This window comes from Oryzias latipes, chromosome 12, assembly GCF_053564925.1.
Source record: "Oryzias latipes strain Hd-rR chromosome 12, Olatipes_Hd-rR_3.1".
Classification (NCBI taxonomy): domain Eukaryota; kingdom Metazoa; phylum Chordata; class Actinopteri; order Beloniformes; family Adrianichthyidae; genus Oryzias; species Oryzias latipes.
Window position 1 is genome coordinate 23597467 of NC_136248.1, and position 22511 is coordinate 23619977.

Consider the following 22511-nt stretch of genomic DNA (forward strand, 5'->3'; position numbering starts at 1 on the left):
CCCCCCCCCCCCCCGCATCTCCCTCGTGAGGGGTGAAAGAGACGGGAGAGCCAGCTGGGCGAGAGCTGAGCGGGGCTTTACGCGGGGCGTCCGCAGAGCCGCTGGTCGGTCCCGTATGAGCTCACTAGCTTTCTCTCAGCGAAACACCGTCTATCATGACGTAACCCAGAGCAGCAGTGACACACGATCGGAATGAACCGTTTACATTAACAACGATCGGTATACCCAGCTATCTCGATCGGAAAGAAATTTTGATCCGAACGAGACCGGGGCAGAATATTCCGAACGGCGTGTTTACATGACGCATTTTCCTTCCGATTGCTGCAAATACGAAACACGACTCGTCTTGCTTGGGGTGAAGTCCTCCCGCCGTGTTCACCATCCATTCGGCTCTCACCGACACATAGTATACTGGAAAGCTATGAAAGCTTATTAGTACTGTTGTACTTTGACAAATTCGCACACGGGTACACAACAATGTTGTGATGTCTTTGTCACGCGTTGAAACACCAAACGCCTTTCTTTTACCCGAAATCCGCTCCTATTTACTCAAAACTAGCAACTCAACAAAACTCCCCACAACAATAACACGACCAACAGGAAGTTGTCGGCCTCACACTCGAAACACGGATGTTAACCGGAAGTTCTATCGTGCACGTAGGCTATTGACAAACACTTTTGCTTTAATGTTGTTCGAGCAATCTGTTGTTTGAAATCAAATTTTCTCCTATGATTTTCATCTTCTGTGGTAAAAATAAAAAGCTTTTGTAGGTCTTCTGGTAAATCTCTGTTTCTGGCTTTAAACATAACTAATAAGGTCTGCAATTCAATTAAATTTTTAAGTTTTAATAAGCCTGACTTAATAAAAAGTTCATTTGTGTGATCTCTAAAATTAGCTTTGTGAATAATTCGAATAGCTCTCTTCTGTAGTAGAATTAAGGGCATTATATTAGTTTCATATGTATTTCCCCACACTTTTAATATGAACATGTTAAAAACACCAAAAACACAATTTTCATTGTTGAGGAAATTCAGCAAACAAACTGCTTAAAACTTGACTCAGCTTTCAAATGTTTTGTATTTTTGAAACTTCTGCAGGGTTTTTAGATCGTTTCTGCAGATGAAATACCACAGAGACATTGTGCAACGATCACAGACTTTGCCTCCAAAACCGCCCTGCCATACCATTTATCAGCAGTCTGTGTGGCACCCAACCAGCTGCGGGTTTGACGACACCAGCATCAACCTTAAGATCAGTCAGGCTGCATTGCTGAAGTTCTTCCAAATAGTTCTGATGGTTAGATTCTCACTGGTACTCATGTGACAGTCACTAGATGTTCCTGATATATCAAAGTTAAATGCCACATTTTGAAATCTTTTGTATGTTAAATAAACTGTTTAAAAAAAACAAAAACAAAAAACTACCACTTAACCGAACATTTTCCTTGCCATGTAACGTTTACTTTGAGCAATTGACACCTGGAACTAAAACCAGGAAGAAAGGTTTACTACGAGAGCTCTATCCAATCAGACAACAGCAGATGACTTCCATTTGAGGACAAACTCTCAATCCAGTGTCATACCCAGATTAACAGTTTGGCTCTAGATGTGGCACAGACCTGATCACGCTCGCATGCACACACTGATGCCAGCTGTGGTATTAAAAGCCTCTCAGGAACCCTGACAAAAAGCCAGAAGTTTATCCCAAAAGACGCTAAAACTGCCATAGGGAATTTGGGGTTGCATTTGTTCACAACTATGTAGAGGCAAATCTGCTGCAACCACAAATCAATCCAACGGTCACATGACTGTTGGATTTATTGATGATTACGGTCAATTCATAGACACAAGTGAAGTTTTTTTTTTTTAGTTTGTATTTCAATTGCTATAGTGTCAAACTTTGTTACGATAAAACCCAACCAACATTTGGCTTTCCGTTTTCCCACAGTTTATGTCTGCTGCACATGATGCAGCAGTCTGTGCATGACACAGAGCTCCAATGCGCATAAACTAGAAAAGGTTGCATTTTTTAAACCGCACTGAGGTTTTTCTAAAAGATCTGTCGACAACACTTAAGACCAAATGATAAGTTGTGCGTTCCAATCCAAAATAAAGTGAAAACAAATAGTTGAACTGAACCAACTAGGTAGAATTAAACGATGGGTACGACCCAGATGGTTAAATGGGGAAGCGCTTGTGTGAAGGTATCACTGAAGGGCATAGAGCGAAAACCGTGCTTTGTAATTACTAGCTTTTGGACCTCTGCTGAGCTAGCATGTGGACACAAAGAGGCCGCAGCATGAGCAAATGAAGGGTCAGGTCCAGTGAAGAGTATATTTAGTCGGCCGATGGCAAACTTTGTAAAAACAACACACCCAGTCCCTGACTCACGCGACTCTGGAAGATCGGAAAAACATTCCTATAAAACATACGGGGCCCGGTGAAGTAATCCAAGTAGAGGTGGTGGTGTTCCCCTCCGTACCAGAAGCGAGCGCGCCTCTGTAGTCCAACACGAAAACATAATCACCAGCTTCCTCTCATTTTAATTACAGGAGGGCCAGAGAGGAGAGGTTTTATTACTGACATTTGTGAAAAACACGTGGGACATATTTGGGATCGTTTTAGGGAGTCACTTTGAAAATCTGGAAATTTCATACGAGTCCAAAGAGATGAAAAAAGGTTTATTTTTATTCTCTGGACTCCAACACTGTTCTTTAATTTATTACAGAGGAATATTACAGCCTGGGGGTCATATTAAAGACACCACTCGCAGAAGTACTAAATCCATGACTTGAGATCAGTTCCTTGGGGCTGCCGCGATGTCAGCCTGGCCTTGGGAGTATATTTTGCGGGACTATTTTTGGAAGTAGTGAAAGCCCAGCTGAAGGTCCTGTGGTTCTCAGCTTAAGGTCCTAGGTCCCAGTCTGGGGATTGATGGCCACTTTGGAGTAGTTTTTATACAGCAACAGCTGATGACTCCAGAAAAACAAAACAAAACCCGAGGTCTAGATAATAAATCAAGCCAGCTACAACAACTACTTGGATCCAAATAGATTGTTTTTGATGGTTTTTGTTGTTTGGTGAGAAAATGTGATAAATACTTGTCGGGATGACAGATACTAGGTTCTCCCACCAGCCAGTCAACATTTAAAAAAAAAAAAAGTACACATTACTACAAACAGGCCATATTTTCTTCCTCCTTTTCTGCTTTTCAACACCACTTTTTTTCTAATGCTTTTATCTCCCAGCATTCTTCAACAGGGACCGATTTCATGGTGGTAATTTTGGCCAGCAGGAACATAAACCTCCTTTGGAGTGCTGTGTGAAAATGCACCCCATCTCCCACAGGCTGCCACAACACAAAACGGGTGTCCCCCCCCCCTTAAGCTGGCATAAAAGTGCACTAAAAGAACAACCCTTCCATCCACAGCAGCACAGGGGGATAAATGACACAAAGCCAAACTTTCAATCACTCCAATCGCTCCTGATCTGCCCTACAGATTGGGGTCAGGTAAACTTTTTCATGCACAGCACAAACTGCTCACTGTTTTACTGTAAAAGAGATTAAACACTTTTTTAATGCCATCACCCCCATTTCATCGGGGGGGGTTAAAACATGTGCTTTACATAAGTTCATAAAAAGCAACGAGTTTAACTGACAAATCCTGAGATCTTTTATCTTTTGTGCTAAGCTTACTTTTATAAACGCAGCAGGTTTTAACGCAACCATATTCAAGGGATCTAACAGTCCACGCCCCAAATCTAACGATCATTAAGAATAGGTTTTGATTTTTGAAGAATGAAAACCTGTGAAGCTTAATATGCCATTCACATGCCATTCTCTGTAGAACATAAATGACAAAAAAAAGTAAAAGGTCTGTTACTTTATTAAAATAAATGCTAAAAAATTTGGAAACAACAACTGTTTTTCCTCGGGGCAACAAGACTTTAAAAGTTTCACTGCTCATCACAGCGGCTTCTTCTCTTCTACTTCTTCATTGTTCATGGTGTTACTGGTTAGAAAAGTAACAATGATGTTTTATATAGCGACTTCTGGTATACATGTAGATTTCTTCCCGTAAAATTGGGTGGCAACCCTCCGACTTCCAGGCTGAAGCCCATTTGAAAATGAAAGGAACCCAAGGCCAGACCAAATGGAGGAACCACTAGAAGGGCTGTTTATAAAAGCAGTCCATCCAAACTTTACTGAAAAGTCTTGTATTATAAAACATTAACATTCATCATGGTTCACAAACATTTTAATGCTCTGGTTACATAAAATTTGTACTTATGGGACTTTTTTTTTTTAGGAGTTTCTGTCAATTTCTTTAAAAAGGTGGGAATTTGGTCATGAAATAACCATGTGGGGTGAAGATGGTGACATCCATAAATTAAATGATTGGCTTCAAAATAGCATAATACAAAATAAAACGCCGCAGACGACCATCTCAAATCTAGGATGTGCTTCTATGTTCCTCTGTGCTTTCTGATGCAGATCACCTAGATCAGGTGTGGTCCACCTAGCAGAAGCAGCAAAGGAGGATCTAGCTGAGAAAAGTCCGGTCAGAGGAGACGGAAACCCCCCCCAAGCAGGTTTTCAGAAACTGATCCACATCCTGGTATCAATAAAGTTTTTAAACAACGACAGCGTCGCCATGCGATCTATTAACATGCATGAAGAAAAGCAGCAACAAAATATAAAATAAAATTAAAAAAAATAAAAAAGAAATCCGCCTGAGAAAGAAGCCCAGAACAAAGAGGGAGTGAACACCTGCAGCATTTCAAATGAAAAACCACAGTGCAAGCAGGAGCTAGTTGAAAGAGGGTATCAAAGTAAAAACACACATTAAGAAAAGAAAAAGAAAAAACAAGCAGTAAGGTGGTGGCAGATCAGGGTGGAAAGAGCATTCAAGAGCAAGCTTGCAGCCCTCCAAGCATCACAGCAGCAGTTTGTACAACAACAAACAGGGAGGAGGAAGAGGAGTAGAGTTTCTAACCTGTGGCTCCTAAAAGATGCGACGTCTTCGGATGGAGAGCTATAAAATCCTCAGGCTAGGGAGGGGGGAAGAAGACAAAGATCAGACAAGACATGGATGAGGTGTCAGTGAGATGTGCATCTACTTTCACGTGGGCAGTTAGTTATCAGATCATGGTTAAACAAATGAATCTTAGAAAGTCTGATGTAGAAGTAACCACTGAACATTTAAGAAAGCTCAACCATTCAAAAAAAAAACAACAAAAAAACACAGACTTCTTGTTGCCTTGTTAGGTGTCAGAAATTGAAGCAGAGGCGAAGAAACATGAAATCTTAAATATGTCTGTCAGTGAAAGGTTTTCAAATTTCCAGGTGGCATTGTCTTGAAGTTGAGTCATGGCATCCGGAGTAGATCTGAATTTCAGATGGCAACATCAACACATGAAATCTTAAAAGATAATTTAAGTTTAAAATGTTCATATTATTGGTTTTTTTGAAACATTTTTTTACTTGAAATGGATCAAATGAAAGAAAAATGACTAATTATCCAAACTAAAACCCAACAAGAGTTTTAAGTTTGTCCCATGATTTGACTTTAATGGGGGAAAATGCATTTATCCATCGATGGACCATGGAAGGATGGATGGTGAAAACAAGGAAAGAAGAACTAGAGTATGAGCAGCGACTTTACAGGAACTGGATTGAGTGACTCCTCCCTCCTGCATTCCTAACAGGAAGTGCCCAGTGGCTCCAAGAAGCCAAACCCCCATAGACTTCAATCAATATATTTGTCAGAATAACCATTCTTGCTATGATAAACGTTTTTAACATGTTCTTGCTAATCCCAATTTATTTTTCATGATATTTTTCTCTGTAGGGCGGGTTATTTAAGTTGTAGACTGGCCAATCAAATGCCTCGATAAAAGCATGTGGTCCCTGCTGGCACCCACATCCAGCGTTTGAAACGTTTGACAGATTTTTTGTTGCCCGCTTTCAAGTTGTGGGGGTGTGGACTTCCAACAAGCTCACTCCTGCTTGGTGAGAGTAGTTGCCATAGAAATGCTGACTCACACCAATCACTGTTTACTGACGATTTCTGGTTACATCTTGACATATTGCAAAAAATGGCGACTTGACTTTATTTTGTTGAACTCTGAAGCAAGTTTTTCTTATAGGTGACGTCATACTCTGTCCAGTTCTCATATACAGTCAATGGGTATTAGACAAAGGACAGAATACAAGTGGGGAAAAAAGTTGCCTTCTTTATTTTGGTGCTGGAGAAATATTTAGCCCTTTTGGAGTAAAGACAGCGAAGCATTGTGACAGATGGTTGGGCCTCCTTTCACAAACACTTTCCAGTCCGTTTCTTTAGACTGCTTCCCTGACCAAAATGAAAACCCTCACATCAAGGCTGAATATGTTCACAGTGCACGAGCACACCGCCTTTATTCCCAGAGTCCTGTACAAGCCAGCACTTTTTGACTGGAAAACAGGCCTACTTGACTTTAGTGCAGTTTCTCATGCCCAGATTAAATTTGTGCCATTCAAAGAATCATTTTCCTCTTGCCACTACTAATCTATAGACATTTATGTGAATAAGTAACAGGAAAAGAGCTGAATTTAAATGGAAAAAGAACTTGTGGGTCTGGTTCACTGCTAAACATGAGTGATCTGGCCTAAAAGACATTTGTGTGATAATGAGCCAGTGTTTAAGGTGGATCGAGTTTCTATTAGTCAATATTGGCTATACAACACCTCTGATCAGTTCACTATTCACTAAAAAATGAAGTCATCAGTGGTACTAGATACCTCCAGAGTAGAGTTGTGTAGTTCCACACTGTGAGCAATGTTCTTATAATTAACACTTTCCCAGCTTTCTGTCAAAATATCACTTGGACTCTAACAAAAGCATCTATGCAAATATACACAGAAACACAACCCATCAAACCTCTGCCTCCTGTCGCTGACCGACGGCTTCAATGGAGCTCTTGGAATAGATGACGTTCAATTAGATTGATGAGGCATAGGCCAAAGGTCGCATCCCCTTCTTTATCTTCAGGAAACACTTCAACTTGGCTTCCTTTGGCCTCCACAAAACCATGTGACAGCTGATCTGGACTTTTTGCCATTTAGCAACCAAGCCTTGCGACAGCAGGCTTTCAAATGTCTCAATTCAGGATGTGCTGAGTCGAAGTGCAAGACGACCAACACCCCAAACCACACCCTTAGTGACACAGCGGTGTGAGGAGGTGACAAAGAGGAAATGGAGATGTCATGAGGTCCAGGGTTTTCAACTGATGAGGGGATCTGAATGAGAACTGGCTGATGCGGACCTTTTAAAGGCTCTTTGAACCAGAACAAATGTACTGATGGCCCCACTTCAGAAACAATGCACACGCACCGAGACAGGAAGTCAACCCATCGTGATACTTAACAGATTAAAAATAAACAAAATAAATCCCAGATTAAACTTGGCACCATGCTAAATTTGCTTTAAATCTACCAAAGCACCAGCTTCAAAACGGCTCATAGACTCCCACAAAAATATCTGATGGTTGGAAGCCATCAAATATTTGCGAATTTACAATATAAATACCACAGACAGAAAATCTAAGTTTGTATTAAAGCCAACTTTGGGATTTTAGAGATTTCCGTGCTGTTACTTTCAAACTTTAATTCTTTAAGAGGAAACACCTGTCTGGTTTTAAGAAAGATTGCAGCAGGAATGGTTGAAGCATTAGCTTTGCTAATGTCGAAGCTGATAGGTCTACAAAATAGACAACGCGCTGTTGCCTTGGTGATGCAACACTATTCCAGGATGTTGCGTTTTTGTTTGCTTGCAAAAACACAGATGTAAAAGTAGAAAAAATATATCCGCCATTGTTGGAAATGTGGTCAGAAGTAATCTGCTTTTCAGGGAGAAATCGATGGTGCCAATTAGGGCTGCACGATATGAGGAAAACTTGCGATATTAGTGATTAATATTGCCATGACGATATAACTCGCGGTATATGAACATATAGCAAAACAGACTAAAACATCATTTCCATTTCACTGCAACAGTTTAAAAATTATATTCCAAATGACCCACATCTACATAGGAGACAAACATCTACCATAAAGGGCTCCATCCGATTGGTCCATGATGTAAATGAGTCCCCATTCGATTGGTCAAATGCATACAGGGATTGGTTTGTTTCATTAAACACTTCAAGCTGCCATAAGATTGTTTTAGCATATTTAAAGTAACCATTTATTGCCATTTTCGTCGTCTTCTACGATATGCATATTCCACAGCTTGATTCTGCGTTAACGATAAATTTGCGATTCATTGTGCAGGCCTAGTGCTAATTGATATTCAATTATCAGGTGTTATCAGATAAGGAAACACCAGATTATTCAATCTTCATGCTACCTGAAAGTCTGATAATTTGAAAATCATAAAATGTTCATAAAACCTTTTATTGAAGCTTTAAAATCCTACATAAACTGCTTACAATGCGCTTCTGTTCCCACCCTTATGAAGGCTACAAGCGCACAAACACGCACACACATCCAGAGGAACTGGACTGATACAGATAAGCAAAGCGGACATATTTAAACAGAGTAGGCTGGGAAAGGCCACTCATCTCTTTCACACTGTGGTAATTACAGTAAAACATTCCCCAACACTAAACGTACATGTACACACACCACACACACACTTTTCTGCAAACTCCACCACAGGTGGAGGTAGAGGACAAACTGGAAAAGGTCAGAGACAAGCTTCAATATAACAAAAGAGGATTTATTCAGTTTTGGCTTATAATAAGGAAAGAAAGACGATGAAGATTAAGGATGACCGTAGGAATAGAGGAGAGAAAAAACATTTAGACTTTACAAAATATCCCCTTTGTCTCCAATTCTCCTCAAGAAATGAGACCGAACAAATTTGAAAAAATTTCTACAATGATGTCACTTATTTCATTACTATTGACCATTTCAGTTTTATCCAGTTTATTACAAAAGTTATGTTCTAAAAATAGCCTGTGATAGGTGGAATGCCCAAAGCAGCAGTCATCTTAATTTTTTGATAATACTTCTAGATTTTACAAGGCTGTAAACCCTCACACTTTTCTCAGACAGACCTGAACATTTTCAATTCAATTCAATTTTATTTGTATAGCCCAAAATCACAACAACAGTCGTCTCGATGGGCTTCGAAGTAAAACATGAACTCAAAAGGATCACGAATACAAAGAGTTCAATAGAAAAATACTAAAATGAACTAGCAAACTGACTAAGCTATACTGGCATCCCTGCCCTTAGACCCCCCTTCGCGGTAAGGAAAAACTCCCAAAAAAAACGGATTCCGGAAAAAACGAAGAAACCTCAGGGGTGCCCACATGAAGGAGGGATCCTCCCCCAGGACGGACAGGCGATTTACCAGAAATCTTAGAGAAGAATTAACTTATCTAAATCTACAACTACATATATAAAAGTCCAGCAGACGAGCTTCATCCAGCCGTGGTTGTGGGGACAGTCAAAGGCGCGAGTCGAGCCGGAGACAGGAACCACAGCCAGGTGTAGGAGCAGGAGCAGACAGGAGCAGGAGCAGAGGCGAGGTACTCGGTCAGGTACAGAGCAGAGACGAGCCAGAGATGAGCCAGAGGCAGGATCCACAGCCAGGTGTAGGAGCAGGAGCAAAGGCGAGGTAAACGGTCAGGAACTGGAGCACGGATGAGCCAACTGGAGTTGGCTCATCCGTGCACACTTCTCTCTCGTTTAAACTCTCATAGTTTAAACCTTAGGTACCACAGCAGTTTCACTGTAAAAACTATCCTCCCGCTCTTTTATGATGGTGCAAAACCTTAGAAACCATAGGCCCAAAGTGCAAATCTTTTCAAAAGAAACAGAACTACTAGGTGAAACTCCCTTTCTCTCCAATCCTGCAGAGGCAACAAATGGATTTTAGCGCACACTTACATTACCCAGAGTGTGCAGGAGAGGATTATCCAGGCCTGAACTTAAACAAAAAGGATCTCGGCCCACATGGAACACAGAGCAAATCTGCCTTTAGAAACTCTCCCAAAGAGAAAAGCATTTAGTCACAATGAGAGAACTTCCAGTTCAGTTACTGATGCATGAACATCTTACAATGAATAAACACTATTAGAAATATGAGGATTGTCAGGATAGTGGCTACGTTTCTGAAAAAGTTGAAAGAAAAAAAAATTTTTTTGGTGGATTGTATCAAAAACACACAAACTGGAGGAATGTTCACCAGTTTACGTCCATGCGTAAATAATTTCTCCTAAAAAAACAGCCAAAATGGAAAAAATAAAATTAATTGGAGCATTTACGTATGCATGAAAGAGAAAAACATCTACATCATCATTTGGCCGTTTGGAATCTTAATTAGTCCCAAGTTGAGAGACTCTTTGTTTGCCATCACTGTTGGGGGGGCACATCCTCCAACTTTTCCATTTAGCGTAGCATTTATCATTCTCTGCAGTCAAACAATCGTCCTACGACACGGACTCCAGCCTGGCAGACAATGAGGGCCCCCTCCCCGTCGTTGCTCAGATACCTTTCAATCCTGCGGGCAAACTGGTCAACAACTTACTTAGAAACCTGCAGCCTTCTCTGTGCTGCGTCTTTTTGGTTGAATGCTGTAAAGCATTCAACCCTTTGTTTTCCTGTTTCTCTTTATTTATTATTATTATAGTATCTTCCGCCGTTTTTTGGCGTTTAACTACTTCTACAATTTTTAACCTATTTTAACCATTCTACTATTAAAATGTTCATCTCTTTCATCTTATTTCTGCTATGACTTTTGGTTTTTCAAATCCTTTTACTTTTTAAGATATTCCAGGTTTTCCGGGAATTTTTGCTCCATTGAAATACATGGAGAATTTTTCGTTCAGAAGTTCACAGTTAAACTCCTTCTACAATTTTTCACCTATTTTAACCGTTCGACTATGAAAATGTTCAGCTCTTTCATCTTATTCTAGCTATGACATTTTGGTCCTTCAAATCTTTGAACTTTTCCAGATATTCCCGGATATTCCCAGATTTTCCAATGTTTTTGCTCCATTGGCCACACCTTTGCTTCTTTAAACAATTGTAACTTTAACATTCTTTTGGCTAGAGACACCGTTCTAATATTGAAATGTTCACAAGGTTTTGGACTTCAACATAAGGTTCAAAATTATTATGGGATGGCAACACCACCTACAGTTTGGCGGCCATTTTGTGCCAAAATGTGAGGCAATTTTAAACTTCTTCAAACTTTCACCTATTTTTACCATTCTACTATTACAATGTTCAACCCTTTCAGCTTATTCCTTTCAGCTATGACATTTGGTCCTTCAAATCTTTGAACTTTTCCAGATATTCCCGGATATTCCCAGATTTTCCAATGTTTTTGCTCCATTGGCCACACCTTTGCTTTTTTAAACAATTGTAACTTTAACATTCTTTTGGCTAGAGACACCGTTCAAATATTGAAATGTTCACAAGGTTTTGGACTTCAACATAAGGTTCAAAATTATTATGGGATGGCAACACCACCTACAGTTTGGCGGCCATTTTGTGCCAAAATGTGAGGCAATTTTAAACTTCTTCAAACTTTCACCTATTTTAATCCTTCTACTATTACAATGTTCAACCCTTTCAGCTTATTCCTTTCAGCTACGACTTTTAGTCTTTCAAATCTTTGAACTTTTCAAGATATTCCAAGATTTTCCAGGATTTTCCAAGATTTTTGCTTCATTTAAATACATGGAGAATCCTTGAAAACCTTTGTTGCTTTCAAGCATTATAACTTTAACAATCTTTCAGCTAGAGGCACCGTTCAAACATTGAAATGCTCACAAGGCTTTGGACTTCAACATACGTTTTGAAATTATTATGGGATGGCAACACAACCTACTGTTTGGTGGGCATTTTTTGACAAAATCTGAAGCAAATGTTGCAATAAACTTCATCCATGGCTGGAACTGAATATATTGAAATTGACTGGATCTGGACATATAAGGAATGTGGGCGTGGTTAGCAAACAAAGCTCGTTGCTAAGGACGTCCAAAAATTTACTTTTTCCGATTCATCTGAAACCGACGTTGATTTGTTCCTCATCTCCAGGCGACCCAAACATAAAATGGTTGCTATGGAGATAAAATCAATAGAAAAGCCGCCATTTTGAAAAGAGTGGATTTTCTATCAACTTAGAACATGTAGCTTTTACCAATATAATACTCTCAAACAACGTGTTTTTTGGAGTCAGTTGATGATGCTGATTCCAATGCTAGTACTTTTAGCCATTTTAGCAACAACTTCAAATTTTCAACAATTCAGCCATTTCTTCAACAATTTCAGCTTTCATGCTGAAGTCCTACAAATTTTGACCTATTTCAGCCATTCTACTATTACAATGTTCAACTTTTTCAGCTTATTCCTGCTAGGACTTTTGCACCTTTAACTTTTCATGGTTCTTCCAGTACAGTTCAGCCATTTCTTCAGCTAATTCAGCTTTCATTCAGCAGTACAGCATTCAACCCTGCATTTTCTTCTGGAAATGCAGCTCCTTCTAGTTACAAATTAATTTTGGCCTCTAGTTTACAGAACAGATAAATCTTTCCATTGCATCCAAAAACATTTTAGGGAAAAAATAAAACGTGTCTAGAAGTGCATATTTAAAAAAAATAAAAATAAAATATAAAAAAAGGGGGAAGAGCCTTATAATTTGTGTCAAATTCCCCTTTAAGTAAACATGGAACCGTCCGAGCCAAATATATACCGGTACATGATATTTTACCCTGACAAAAGTGTTAGTCAGGAAACGCACCCCAAGGCCCTAACGGACTCCATGAGTCACCAGTCCCTTCCCCCAGTCTTCCTCTTTGCTCTCTCATGGGTGAACAGGTGCATTAGAACAAGTGGAGAGAAGACGAAGAGCACACAAACTGAACTCACAGCAGGCTGCTTTCAACCAGCAAATATTAATCTGCATTCAAAATTTTCACTTTTCTTTTTTGAGTTCCTAATATATCTTTGAAGCTCCACTCCATTTGCACTTTTGATCTAGTCCAATTAAGTTTATAGTGTTTGAATTTGGAAACTGACTTCATGGTTCTTTTGTTATGGGTTATGTTGGACATAAACCTGACTTGTTTTGATTTCATTGAAACATCTTTTGATGTATTGTAAAAGCATTCCCAGGGGTCTTTTAACTAGGATTGTCCCGTTGACAAAAATGTAAAAAAAAAACTTAAGGTTTTCTAGGCCCTAGTTTCTGCAGAGTGGCAGAGCTTTATTAGAAATTCGCCTCTGAGTTGTGGGCGGGACTGTGGGCACAGAGTAAGACTGCCAACATTTCCCATCATCCCTCAGTTTACATGCTCTCTTGATAGCTTACAGGCCCTTTAAAACACAATCCAACATTACCAGCTTGTGGCCTGCTGATTGTAGATTCTACGTAAACAATCTTTTTCAAACTGCATTTATTCTTCTGCTCCTAAACCACGATGATTTGAATAAAGAAATACTCAGAAATGTACTTCTAAGCTTAATTGTCTTTATACATGTCCTCCATCATAAGAAAGACACTACAAGAACATGTTAAAAACACCAAAAAACACAATTTTCCTCTGAGTGGGCCTTTAAACCTTCCTTTTTTCCCTGTAACAGCTCAATTCTCAGGCCAACAGATCAAATCCAGAAAACAGTGAGCTTGGAGTCAATAAAGTCGACAACGGAGACGAAAACAAAATAATAGAGATTGGCTAGAAGAAGAAGAAAAGGCGGGGGGGGGGGGGGGGGATGAGTAAGGAATGCCACAAAACAGAAGGAAAAGAAAAAGAATATCAAGTAGGTGCAAAAAAAAAAAAGAAAAAAGGTGCATGACCAAGAATCAAACTGCTTTAAACAACTGTTTTTGTCTGGCAAATGGAGAACAGTGAGCGAGAATGCAAATCAGCTATGATGCAAATGTCATACGTCTTTAGGGGTAACACAGACCGTCTTTATACCAACCCCCACAACAACAGGCACTTTTTTTTCTATCGGTGCAACTTGAACCCCTGTTTTTTTCTTCCAACTTTGCACTCAAAGCACTCCCAGGACACAATCTCATGTGAAAGTAAAGAGGACATTGACTTCAAGCACAGGAGAAGGTCAGAGTACAGCAGGCTCCTCGCAAACACAAACACACCCTGGAGGAAGAAAAACACTTACTTGTCGGCCATAGCGTCGGCAGGGGAAAACTGATTCATTAAAACTTCTCTTTGCTTTCTTCACACAGCTGGAAATGGATGAAGAGGACAGCGCCAGGTCCTAATGCTGGAACACGGGTCTGGAAGAAAGACGACGAAATTCAGACAGTCGTATGAACAGAAAGCATACATGTCAGAAACTTGCTGTCACCAAGATTGCAGCTGCACTAAAACGAAAGTGTTTTACACTGTACCATTCTAAAACTTTCTGTAGTGATATAAAAGATTGTTGTTTCTGATCTGCATCAACAGTTTCAGCTCACTGAAATACTTGCACAACATATTTATGCATAACTTACTGAAGGTCCTGCCTGAGCTTTTAAGTCAGGTTAAAGTCTGGACTTCAACCAGATGGTTGCAACACCCTCAGTCTTTTCTGATTACCAAGAATTCTGTGGTGTATTAGCTGGAGTGTTTAGGAACACAGCTTTGTTGCAGAAGCCAGCATCCAGTGTTTGCTGCAGGGCTGATGCAGAATATTCTGGATGTGTGCGTTTTGTTTTGTTTTTTCAATATAGGAGAAGATTTTCTATAAAATAAAATAAAAATAGTCAGGAGAAACTTAGATTCACAACAGTTAAGTTATGATTTTTAAGTAATTGGAGAGTAAAGTTTAAAAGTTTAGGTACGTCAATAAGCAGAAGTCTAAGTTCTGTCAACCTGAAAAAAAAAAAAAAAAAAAAAAAAAAAGGGGGGGGGGGGGTTTAGAACCATTTCAAGCTAGCATGTCCAAAGTGTGGCAAACTGCGACCCCAAGTCAATGTAATCAAACTTGTATTATATTTATATTGTTCTTTATATTACATATTTTTTATTTACAAGTCAGTTTTAAGTAGTTGGCTAAACTACATCTCTGCTGTAAAGCACGTAAAATAATACACCATTTCTAAAAACAAACTTTTGCATTTCATTAATTAATGTCTGGCTGGAAAGAAGTTCCTAAAACACATTCACCTCGTCAAATTGGCCCTTCTTAAAAAAAAAAAAAAAAAGTCTGGACGTTCCTGATTTAAAGCAACAGGTGTAGTGTTCTGCTCAGAAGAATAATCCACATTTTCTTCAAAAGAAATTAAAAATTCAATTAAATAAGAATGACTTTTTCCAGTAGGAACTTCCGTTGCCGGTGGAACTCAAAAGAGACAAATGATCATCGGTAAAATCAATAAAACACACAAAAGAAAGACAGTTTATACTAAGACCTGCTGAAGCAACCAAAGTAAAGGTTTATTAAGAAATAAATAAATACATCTTGTGTACCTGTACTGAGAGAAACAAAAAATGTAAGATGAATATGAATGTTTTGGCTTTTTGGTTGAATAAAGTTTTGAAGAGCTAAAATAGTAGCCGATTGATTTCAGCAACAGGTTAGACAAGACTTGTAACTGAGGCAGAGCCGCCCATCCCTGGTCCTCCAGATGTAGGGTTAGGGTTAATGCTGGGCCTGTTCTCCAGCTCTCCTTGCCCCATTTGCTATGGATCACCTGGATTAAGGTTTGTTCAGTCAATCAAGCTGGAAACAGCTGATCCAACTAATGAGCCGTAAGTAGGGCAGAGAGAGCTGGAAAACAGTCAGGCCAGTAGATGGAAGAAAATGCTGAAGAAGCTCTCCTAACTGTTTGTGTGACTTTGCAGATTGCTTCACACACAAACATCATCCTAGCAAGTGCTTTTGGGTAAAACCTGTTACCGAGGCAACCCAGCAGCCATCTAGCATGCATAAATAGATTGCACAAACAGAATCCTGATAGTTGGCAGACTACTCAAATACAGTTAGACACAGTTAGACGAAGAATGCACAATAACCGTTATAGCATATCTGGTTTAAATAACAAAAATTAGATCAATTACTTATAAATTGTCAGAAATTCTTGTAAATCCAGTTACATACATCAGTGGTGCAAATTTAAGAATGCATATAAATCTGTTGTGAATTAGACTAATCTGCATGATTTTCTGTCTGTTGAGTAGAATCCAAATTTTCCATTAGTCTTTAGTCTTATCTGTCCTTAACAGATTTTGAAAAAAGGAGCATAGATTATACATTTCATTGGCCTATCACTGATCATGACCTGCCAGACTGAGATTTGGCCCCATAAGCAGATGAATACAAACATGGAAGAGGAGGTGTGAGGAACAGGGGTGAAGGTAAGGACGGGACCCAGCCCGAACCTCAGTTCCAAGAAAACGCAAAGGAATGATCCACCTGGAGCCAGCAGCAAATGAATGGATCAGTCCATTCCAACACTTCCCTTTTGACACACACTTTCCTTTTTGCAAGGCATTTATTTGGTCAACCTCACTCATTTTTCCCATCAAAAAGCCAATTCCTGCCCTTTTATCCACACACCCTCCTTCAGGAAACTCACAGGCTTCAGACATTACCCCTCACTGTCCAAACGGCTCTCATGACAATGTCAAATAGTAGAGACAGGCACAAACGCAATGGTAACCTGATAATGTGGCACTAGCAAAACGGGTCATACCAATTTCAAAACTGAAACACACACAATCGTATTGATTAATCTAGATAACAAACACGTGCTAGGCAATACTGTCAATCATTTCCCACAGAGTTAACCAGTTTCATAGTTGTTTGGTCTAAACCTACCAAATAAAATGAAACAAAAACAGTGGGGGGGGGGGGCTTAAGGTTGGTTGTTTTTTAATCTGCCATTTGGTTTCACACAAGCTTGAGAGAGGAAACAGCTTTTCTTTTAACTAAAACTTATCTAACTCCACAGTGAGGGCTGATGAATGTGTAAATGCTGAGCCTTTTCTGGTAACCCTGGAGCAGTTCTTACCCGCACACCAAACCGGATGATGTTTCGATTCTGCAAATGCAACACACATGCAGCTTAGTTCTTTTTGGCCACTTTCAGTTTTGGTGTTAAACCTGTGAGTATGTACAACACATCTCAGTGTTTCTGTCCAAATAAGTGTAGAAACGCTTAACAAGTCGGACCCCAGCAGTACAGCCAAAGTATATGGTTTATGCCTGGTCTGAACAAGAAATCCTTCCTCTGAAGCTACATTCACACTGCAGGGACATCCAGTTTCAATGTTAAAGTCCCACTACAATATTCTTTTGATTATATTGTAAAAGCGTTCCCAGTGGTCTTTTAATTATGATTATGCCATTTTTAGCCTAAACTAATAACTTTGTCGTTTTCTAGGACATAGTTTCTGCAGTAGTTCATTTGAAATTTTATGTTGTGGGCGGGACCATTGGTGTGGAGTAAGCTTTCCCCCACTTCCCATCATCCATTTGTTTACACACTCTCCTGCTAGCTTCTAACATTAGCGGTGGAGAATGGTGAGCAGTACTGGAGCTATCCAGAAGTAGAGTTTTGAGCCAAAAGCCAGCTCGGATGAGAGATCAGGTAGCGCAGATTCTGTCAACCAAAGTTTTCTATGTATATGCATCTTGAAGTCCTGAGTGCAATTCATTAAAAAAAAATGTATAAATTATAAATATGGGGGTATGGAACAGATGACAGGGACTCTGATAGAGAGCTAGTAGGACTAGTTGGTCTTTTTTCATGCCGTCCCCACCTCTCCCTTTAATTGGTGTCTTCCTAACTCCAGGTAATAGCACACCCTTGAGGCGCCTTCACACTAGAACTGTTTAGTTAAGGGGAAAAAAAGCTGCTTCCCTTTAATCCTCTTCTCTTTAAAAGCTCATCACAACTGTTCCTGTGTGATCAATGATAATCCAGAGGCATCAAACTGATACAGATAAAACCCTCCTGGTGTAAAGTGACAAGCTGGACAACCCGAACCTTAAAAGTTCAACTTCTACATGTTTCCCTCACCTCCCTGAAGGTTTTGCAAAATGCAACAATGGTTACGAGCTTTGGCTCTGTTGTGACTGCAATGCAAACACAGCAGCACAAACTCTGCCAGTTTCTTTGCAGCTAAGAAACTAGGGCACAACTGCCAAGGCTAGAGGAAGTATGTGTGCACAGCAAAGATAGAGTTTTAACAGAGCTCTTTGATGCAAAGTGATAACAGTTTCATCCACCTCCCACAAAACTACAGTAAATGGGTCAAATATTGATCCACACAACTGTTAAAAGATGAAGAATGAACAAAAATTATGTAAACATTATCTTTTCTGGGTAAATCCTCTGAAATATCACTAAACAAAAGCACGAGTCCAACCTTTTCATCACAGGAACCTATGAGAGCACTGAATTATTCACCTCTCATCTGAGATTCAAAACAAAAATAGCACACACCACGCCAGAGGCTCCCAACAGTGAACAGAACAAGCTTTTAGGTGACAGCGGAAAAAGGAGTCGACTCCTAATGTCAATACAAGACATGCATCAACCTTACCATCAACTGAGAGGGAAGATCCTGCAGGGTGGAAGAGCAAACCCAAAGAACGGGTCTTCCCTGTAGGCTCAGAAATAGTTATTACTGTAGAAGAATGATTTGCATAACAAACGACCAAAAAAAATAAATGACTGGTCACCACCTCGCCATCTACTAGCTGCTACTGCTTCTCCTCGAGGTACCCTTTAGTGCCCTTCTAACCTGCAGCTTAAATTTATGAAAAAAAGAAAAGAAAGGAAGCACAAAATGCCTCAAATGGTAGAGACAGTCTTTGTGCTAAAACCCATTTGGTTGGAGCACATGGCAGTGACAGACCGTCTCCTCCTAGCAGTGACAAAACGTAAAGGATCGCCTCCCCGTTGTCACTGCGGTCAGACGCTACACAGCACCGGAGAGCAAGGGTGCACCGATCGCGCCTCTGGAAAGCATCGGCGCACACAATTGCTGAGGAGGGGGGAAGGGGGACGTTGGGGGTGGTGGGTGAGGACAGGGGGAAGGGGCTGCAATCGCCTTGACGCGAGTCTGTGGGAGTGTGTCTATTGTCATAGGAACATGTTGGGCTTTTCCTTGAAGGCTGAGAAGAAGAGCAGGTACAAAGGCGTTCTCACCAAAACCACAGCACACATTTTGACTGCAATGACCATTTATGGCAAAAAAAAAAGAAAAATGGTGTGTGATGATGCTGCAACTTCTTTCTCTATATGCAAACATTAAAAACAGGGATCAACAGTTCCCTCGCCTCCAAAGCTCAGCCATGCAAAAATACCACCTTAAAAAAACCAGGAGCCTAACATTTGACAGACTAAACTTGGACAAAGACAGAAAACACTGTCTGCTGTGACAAACAGTCGTGCTCTCCGCTGCAACAGAATGTACTGTATGTGGGCTCCCTCGCTCTCCATTCCCTTCCAGCTCCCTGCTCCCAATAACACGACGCCGGGAACCTTTTCAAAACATCATGGAAGCTGTCAGCGGAGCCCCCGCATCTGATCAGCCAGCTTCCTGCACTCCCACCAGCACCATTTGCTGCTGTGGGGGCAGCATCTTGGGAATCTGGTCACATTTCCTGGTCAAGTTTGTGACCATCACCAAATGTTTTGATTATTTTGCATTGTAGCGTAGGCTGAGCAGAGGTTATGCTGTCAATCTGAAACCACAACCGCATTGGTGAGGCAATTTTGCTGAGACATCTCTGGAATGTGGCAATGCATTATGCAACGTAGAAGAATTGCCTGCACATGCACCTCCGCTGCTGATGCAGACCCAGATACTACTCTCTTGAACAGGATGAGGTTACCCCAGCCTGGGGCTGCAGGGGGGGAAAACAGTAGGGTGTGGTAGCTGAGCTTTTTGCCTTTGATGTAGATGTGGGAGGTGGTCACAAATGTCACCATCATCACCAAACCAGGACAAAAAGGGTAAGTCTGTCTTTCTAAAGTTTTGATGTTTAAAGTTACACTCCAATCATCTATTAATCCATTGTCAGAGTTCCCAGTGGTCTTTTAATTATGATTTTTTTTAGCCAAAAATCAAAAAGCCGATCGTTTCGGTTTTTTTTGTTTTTGTTTTTTCAGAATGGAAGAGCAACAGTAGTTCATTAAAAGTTTGACCGTTCGTACGGAGTAAGCCTGCCCTCATTTTCCATCATCCCTTTGTTAACACTTCCCCACTAGCTTTCCCTTTCATAACCTCCACCCAACATTAGCGGTGCAACAAAAATGCCAAGCAACATTGAAGCAATCCAATTTTGAGCCAGATGCCACTCAGACAAGCAAAACAAAGACGTACATGGATCTATTTATCTGCAAGTAGATGCATCAGAATGGAGCCGGAGCTTGTGGCCTACTGCCTGTAGCGCCTACATTACAGCTACTAACTTTTTCAAAACAGCGTTTTTTTCATCTGCTTCTGCTACACAACGATTTGAATCAAAGAAATACTCAGAAATGCAATTTTAAGCTCAACTTTCTACCATCCATCATGAGAAAATGACCACAACAGCATGTTAAAAAAAACACTATTTTTTATTGGAGTGGGTCTTTAAGGTTGTGTGCATTCCATCGGTTCCTATCTTTTAGGGTGCTGCAAGAGCACATACAATGTTGTTTACAGAACAATGCGCTGGGAGATCACTGGATTGTTAGAAGTAGGGAGAAACAATAGGGTTCCCCCCTGTCTAGATCGCCTTCTACAGTCACCTCCACAGCAGGAGGTGAAGCAATACCGGGTGGATCTTTTGCAGGTGTCCCCGCCTTTTCATGTGAACCGACACAGGAAATTCCTTTTAGCCCCAGAACCAAAGAAAACTCAAAATCAAGTATCAGTTTCCAAGATAACTACTCAAAAAAGGCGTGTGAGAAAACCAGGAATTCTTTCCAAAGAACTTCTTAGATTGAGCTCCAGACATTTCAACACTGGATCTGCTCCAGTAAAAAGCTCTTCCAGGCTTTCAGCTGTGGTGAAATCTGTCAACCAGCCAAAGCGTGCATTGAAAACACAACCAGGACATCCACATAAACAACCATGAAGATCCCAAACCAAGGCTTCTGCTGCACACAGTTCAAGTTTAAAACAAAGCTCCCCTTCAGTTTCCCATTTCCCGAAGAACCTCCCACTTCTTTTTTTAAATCCATTTTAAATTGATTAAAGATTTTAAGAAGGAATTCCAAGGATGGGTTTGCGTGCCTTTGTGTGGTTTTCATCAGGCTAAAGCATTCTGTGTAATTTGATTTAGCACATGGAAGTCTCGTGTTGTCAATACAAGTGTCCGTGTGGGAAGGATATACATTTAGTTGGCCAGGCTCTCAAAAATGTACATAAATCAAAGGCAAACAAGTTTGGTAGTGGACTAGAAGCTAGAGGAGAAAGACGGAAAAAGATTTAGGCAAGAAGTATTTGCAGTTCATTTTAAATAACTTAAAGTTTAAGGTTCTTCACAAACAGAAGCTTCAAAATCTCCACGAACGCTGACAGCTTGCAACACTGACAGAACTCCTTCCCTGAGGGAAAGTTGGAGTGACAGACAGGAGGCTGAAAGGCACAGCAGAACGCAGCCCGTGATTTAAAGATTTGTCTGCTGCTGGTGGATGGTCACGCAGCAATATCCTGTTCTAGCCAGCGGACCCCTCAGGGTTTGGCTGGCAGGATTCTGGCTCGCTTGGGTGCCAGCCAGCCCGTCAGATTGACAAGATCCGGGTGGCTGCACCGATGCCTGATTTCTACCAGACAAGGACCTGTGGAATGACGATCAATGAGGCAGGATAATTGGTTGAATGCTGTAAAGCATTCAACCCTTTGTTTTCCTGTTTCTCTTTATTTATTTTTATAGTATCTTCCGCCGTTTTTTGGCGTTTAACTACTTCTACAATTTTTAACCTATTTTAACCATTCTACTTTTAAAATGTTCATCTCTTTCATCTTATTTCTGCTATGACTTTTGGTTTTTCAAATCCTTTTACTTTTTAAGATATTCCAGGTTTTCCGGGAATTTTTGCTCCATTGAAATACATGGAGAATTTTTCGTTCAGAAGTTCACAGTTAAACTCCTTCTACAATTTTTCACCTATTTTAACCGTTCGGCTATGAAAATGTTCAGCTCTTTCATCTTATTCTAGCTATGACATTTTGGTCCTTCAAATCTTTGAACTTTTCCAGATATTCCCGGATATTCCCAGATTTTCCAATGTTTTTGCTCCATTGGCCACACCTTTGCTTCTTTAAACAATTGTAACTTTAACATTCTTTTGGCTAGAGACACCGTTCAAATATTGAAATGTTCACAAGGTTTTGGACTTCAACATAAGGTTCAAAATTATTATGGGATGGCAACACCACCTACAGTTTGGCGGCCATTTTGTGCCAAAATGTGAGGCAATTTTAAACTTCTTCAAACTTTCACCTATTTTTACCATTCTACTATTACAATGTTCAACCCTTTCAGCTTATTC

At 40.3% G+C, this 22511-nt stretch overlaps 1 protein-coding gene across 14 annotated transcripts in view; it reads right to left on the bottom strand.

Moving 5' to 3' along the window:
• sema4d (sema domain, immunoglobulin domain (Ig), transmembrane domain (TM) and short cytoplasmic domain, (semaphorin) 4D) overlaps nt 1-22511 on the bottom strand; it is a 50887-nt gene that overhangs the window by 22354 nt on the left and 6022 nt on the right. For 5 of the 14 annotated variants that reach the window (XR_002874247.2, XM_023960410.2, XM_023960411.2 and 2 more), the window contains exon 2: nt 14189-14306. Coding sequence is in view for 6 of the 14 variants with exons in the window: in XM_023960410.2 (XP_023816178.1) it covers nt 14189-14226 (38 nt within the window). In the remaining 8 variants the exon portion in view is untranslated. Of the gene's footprint in view, nt 1-4997; nt 5053-14188; nt 14307-18564; nt 19103-22511 lie in introns of those variants that run through there. The other 9 variants (XR_013659478.1, XM_078956160.1, XM_078956162.1 and 6 more) reach the window with 5 other exon arrangements.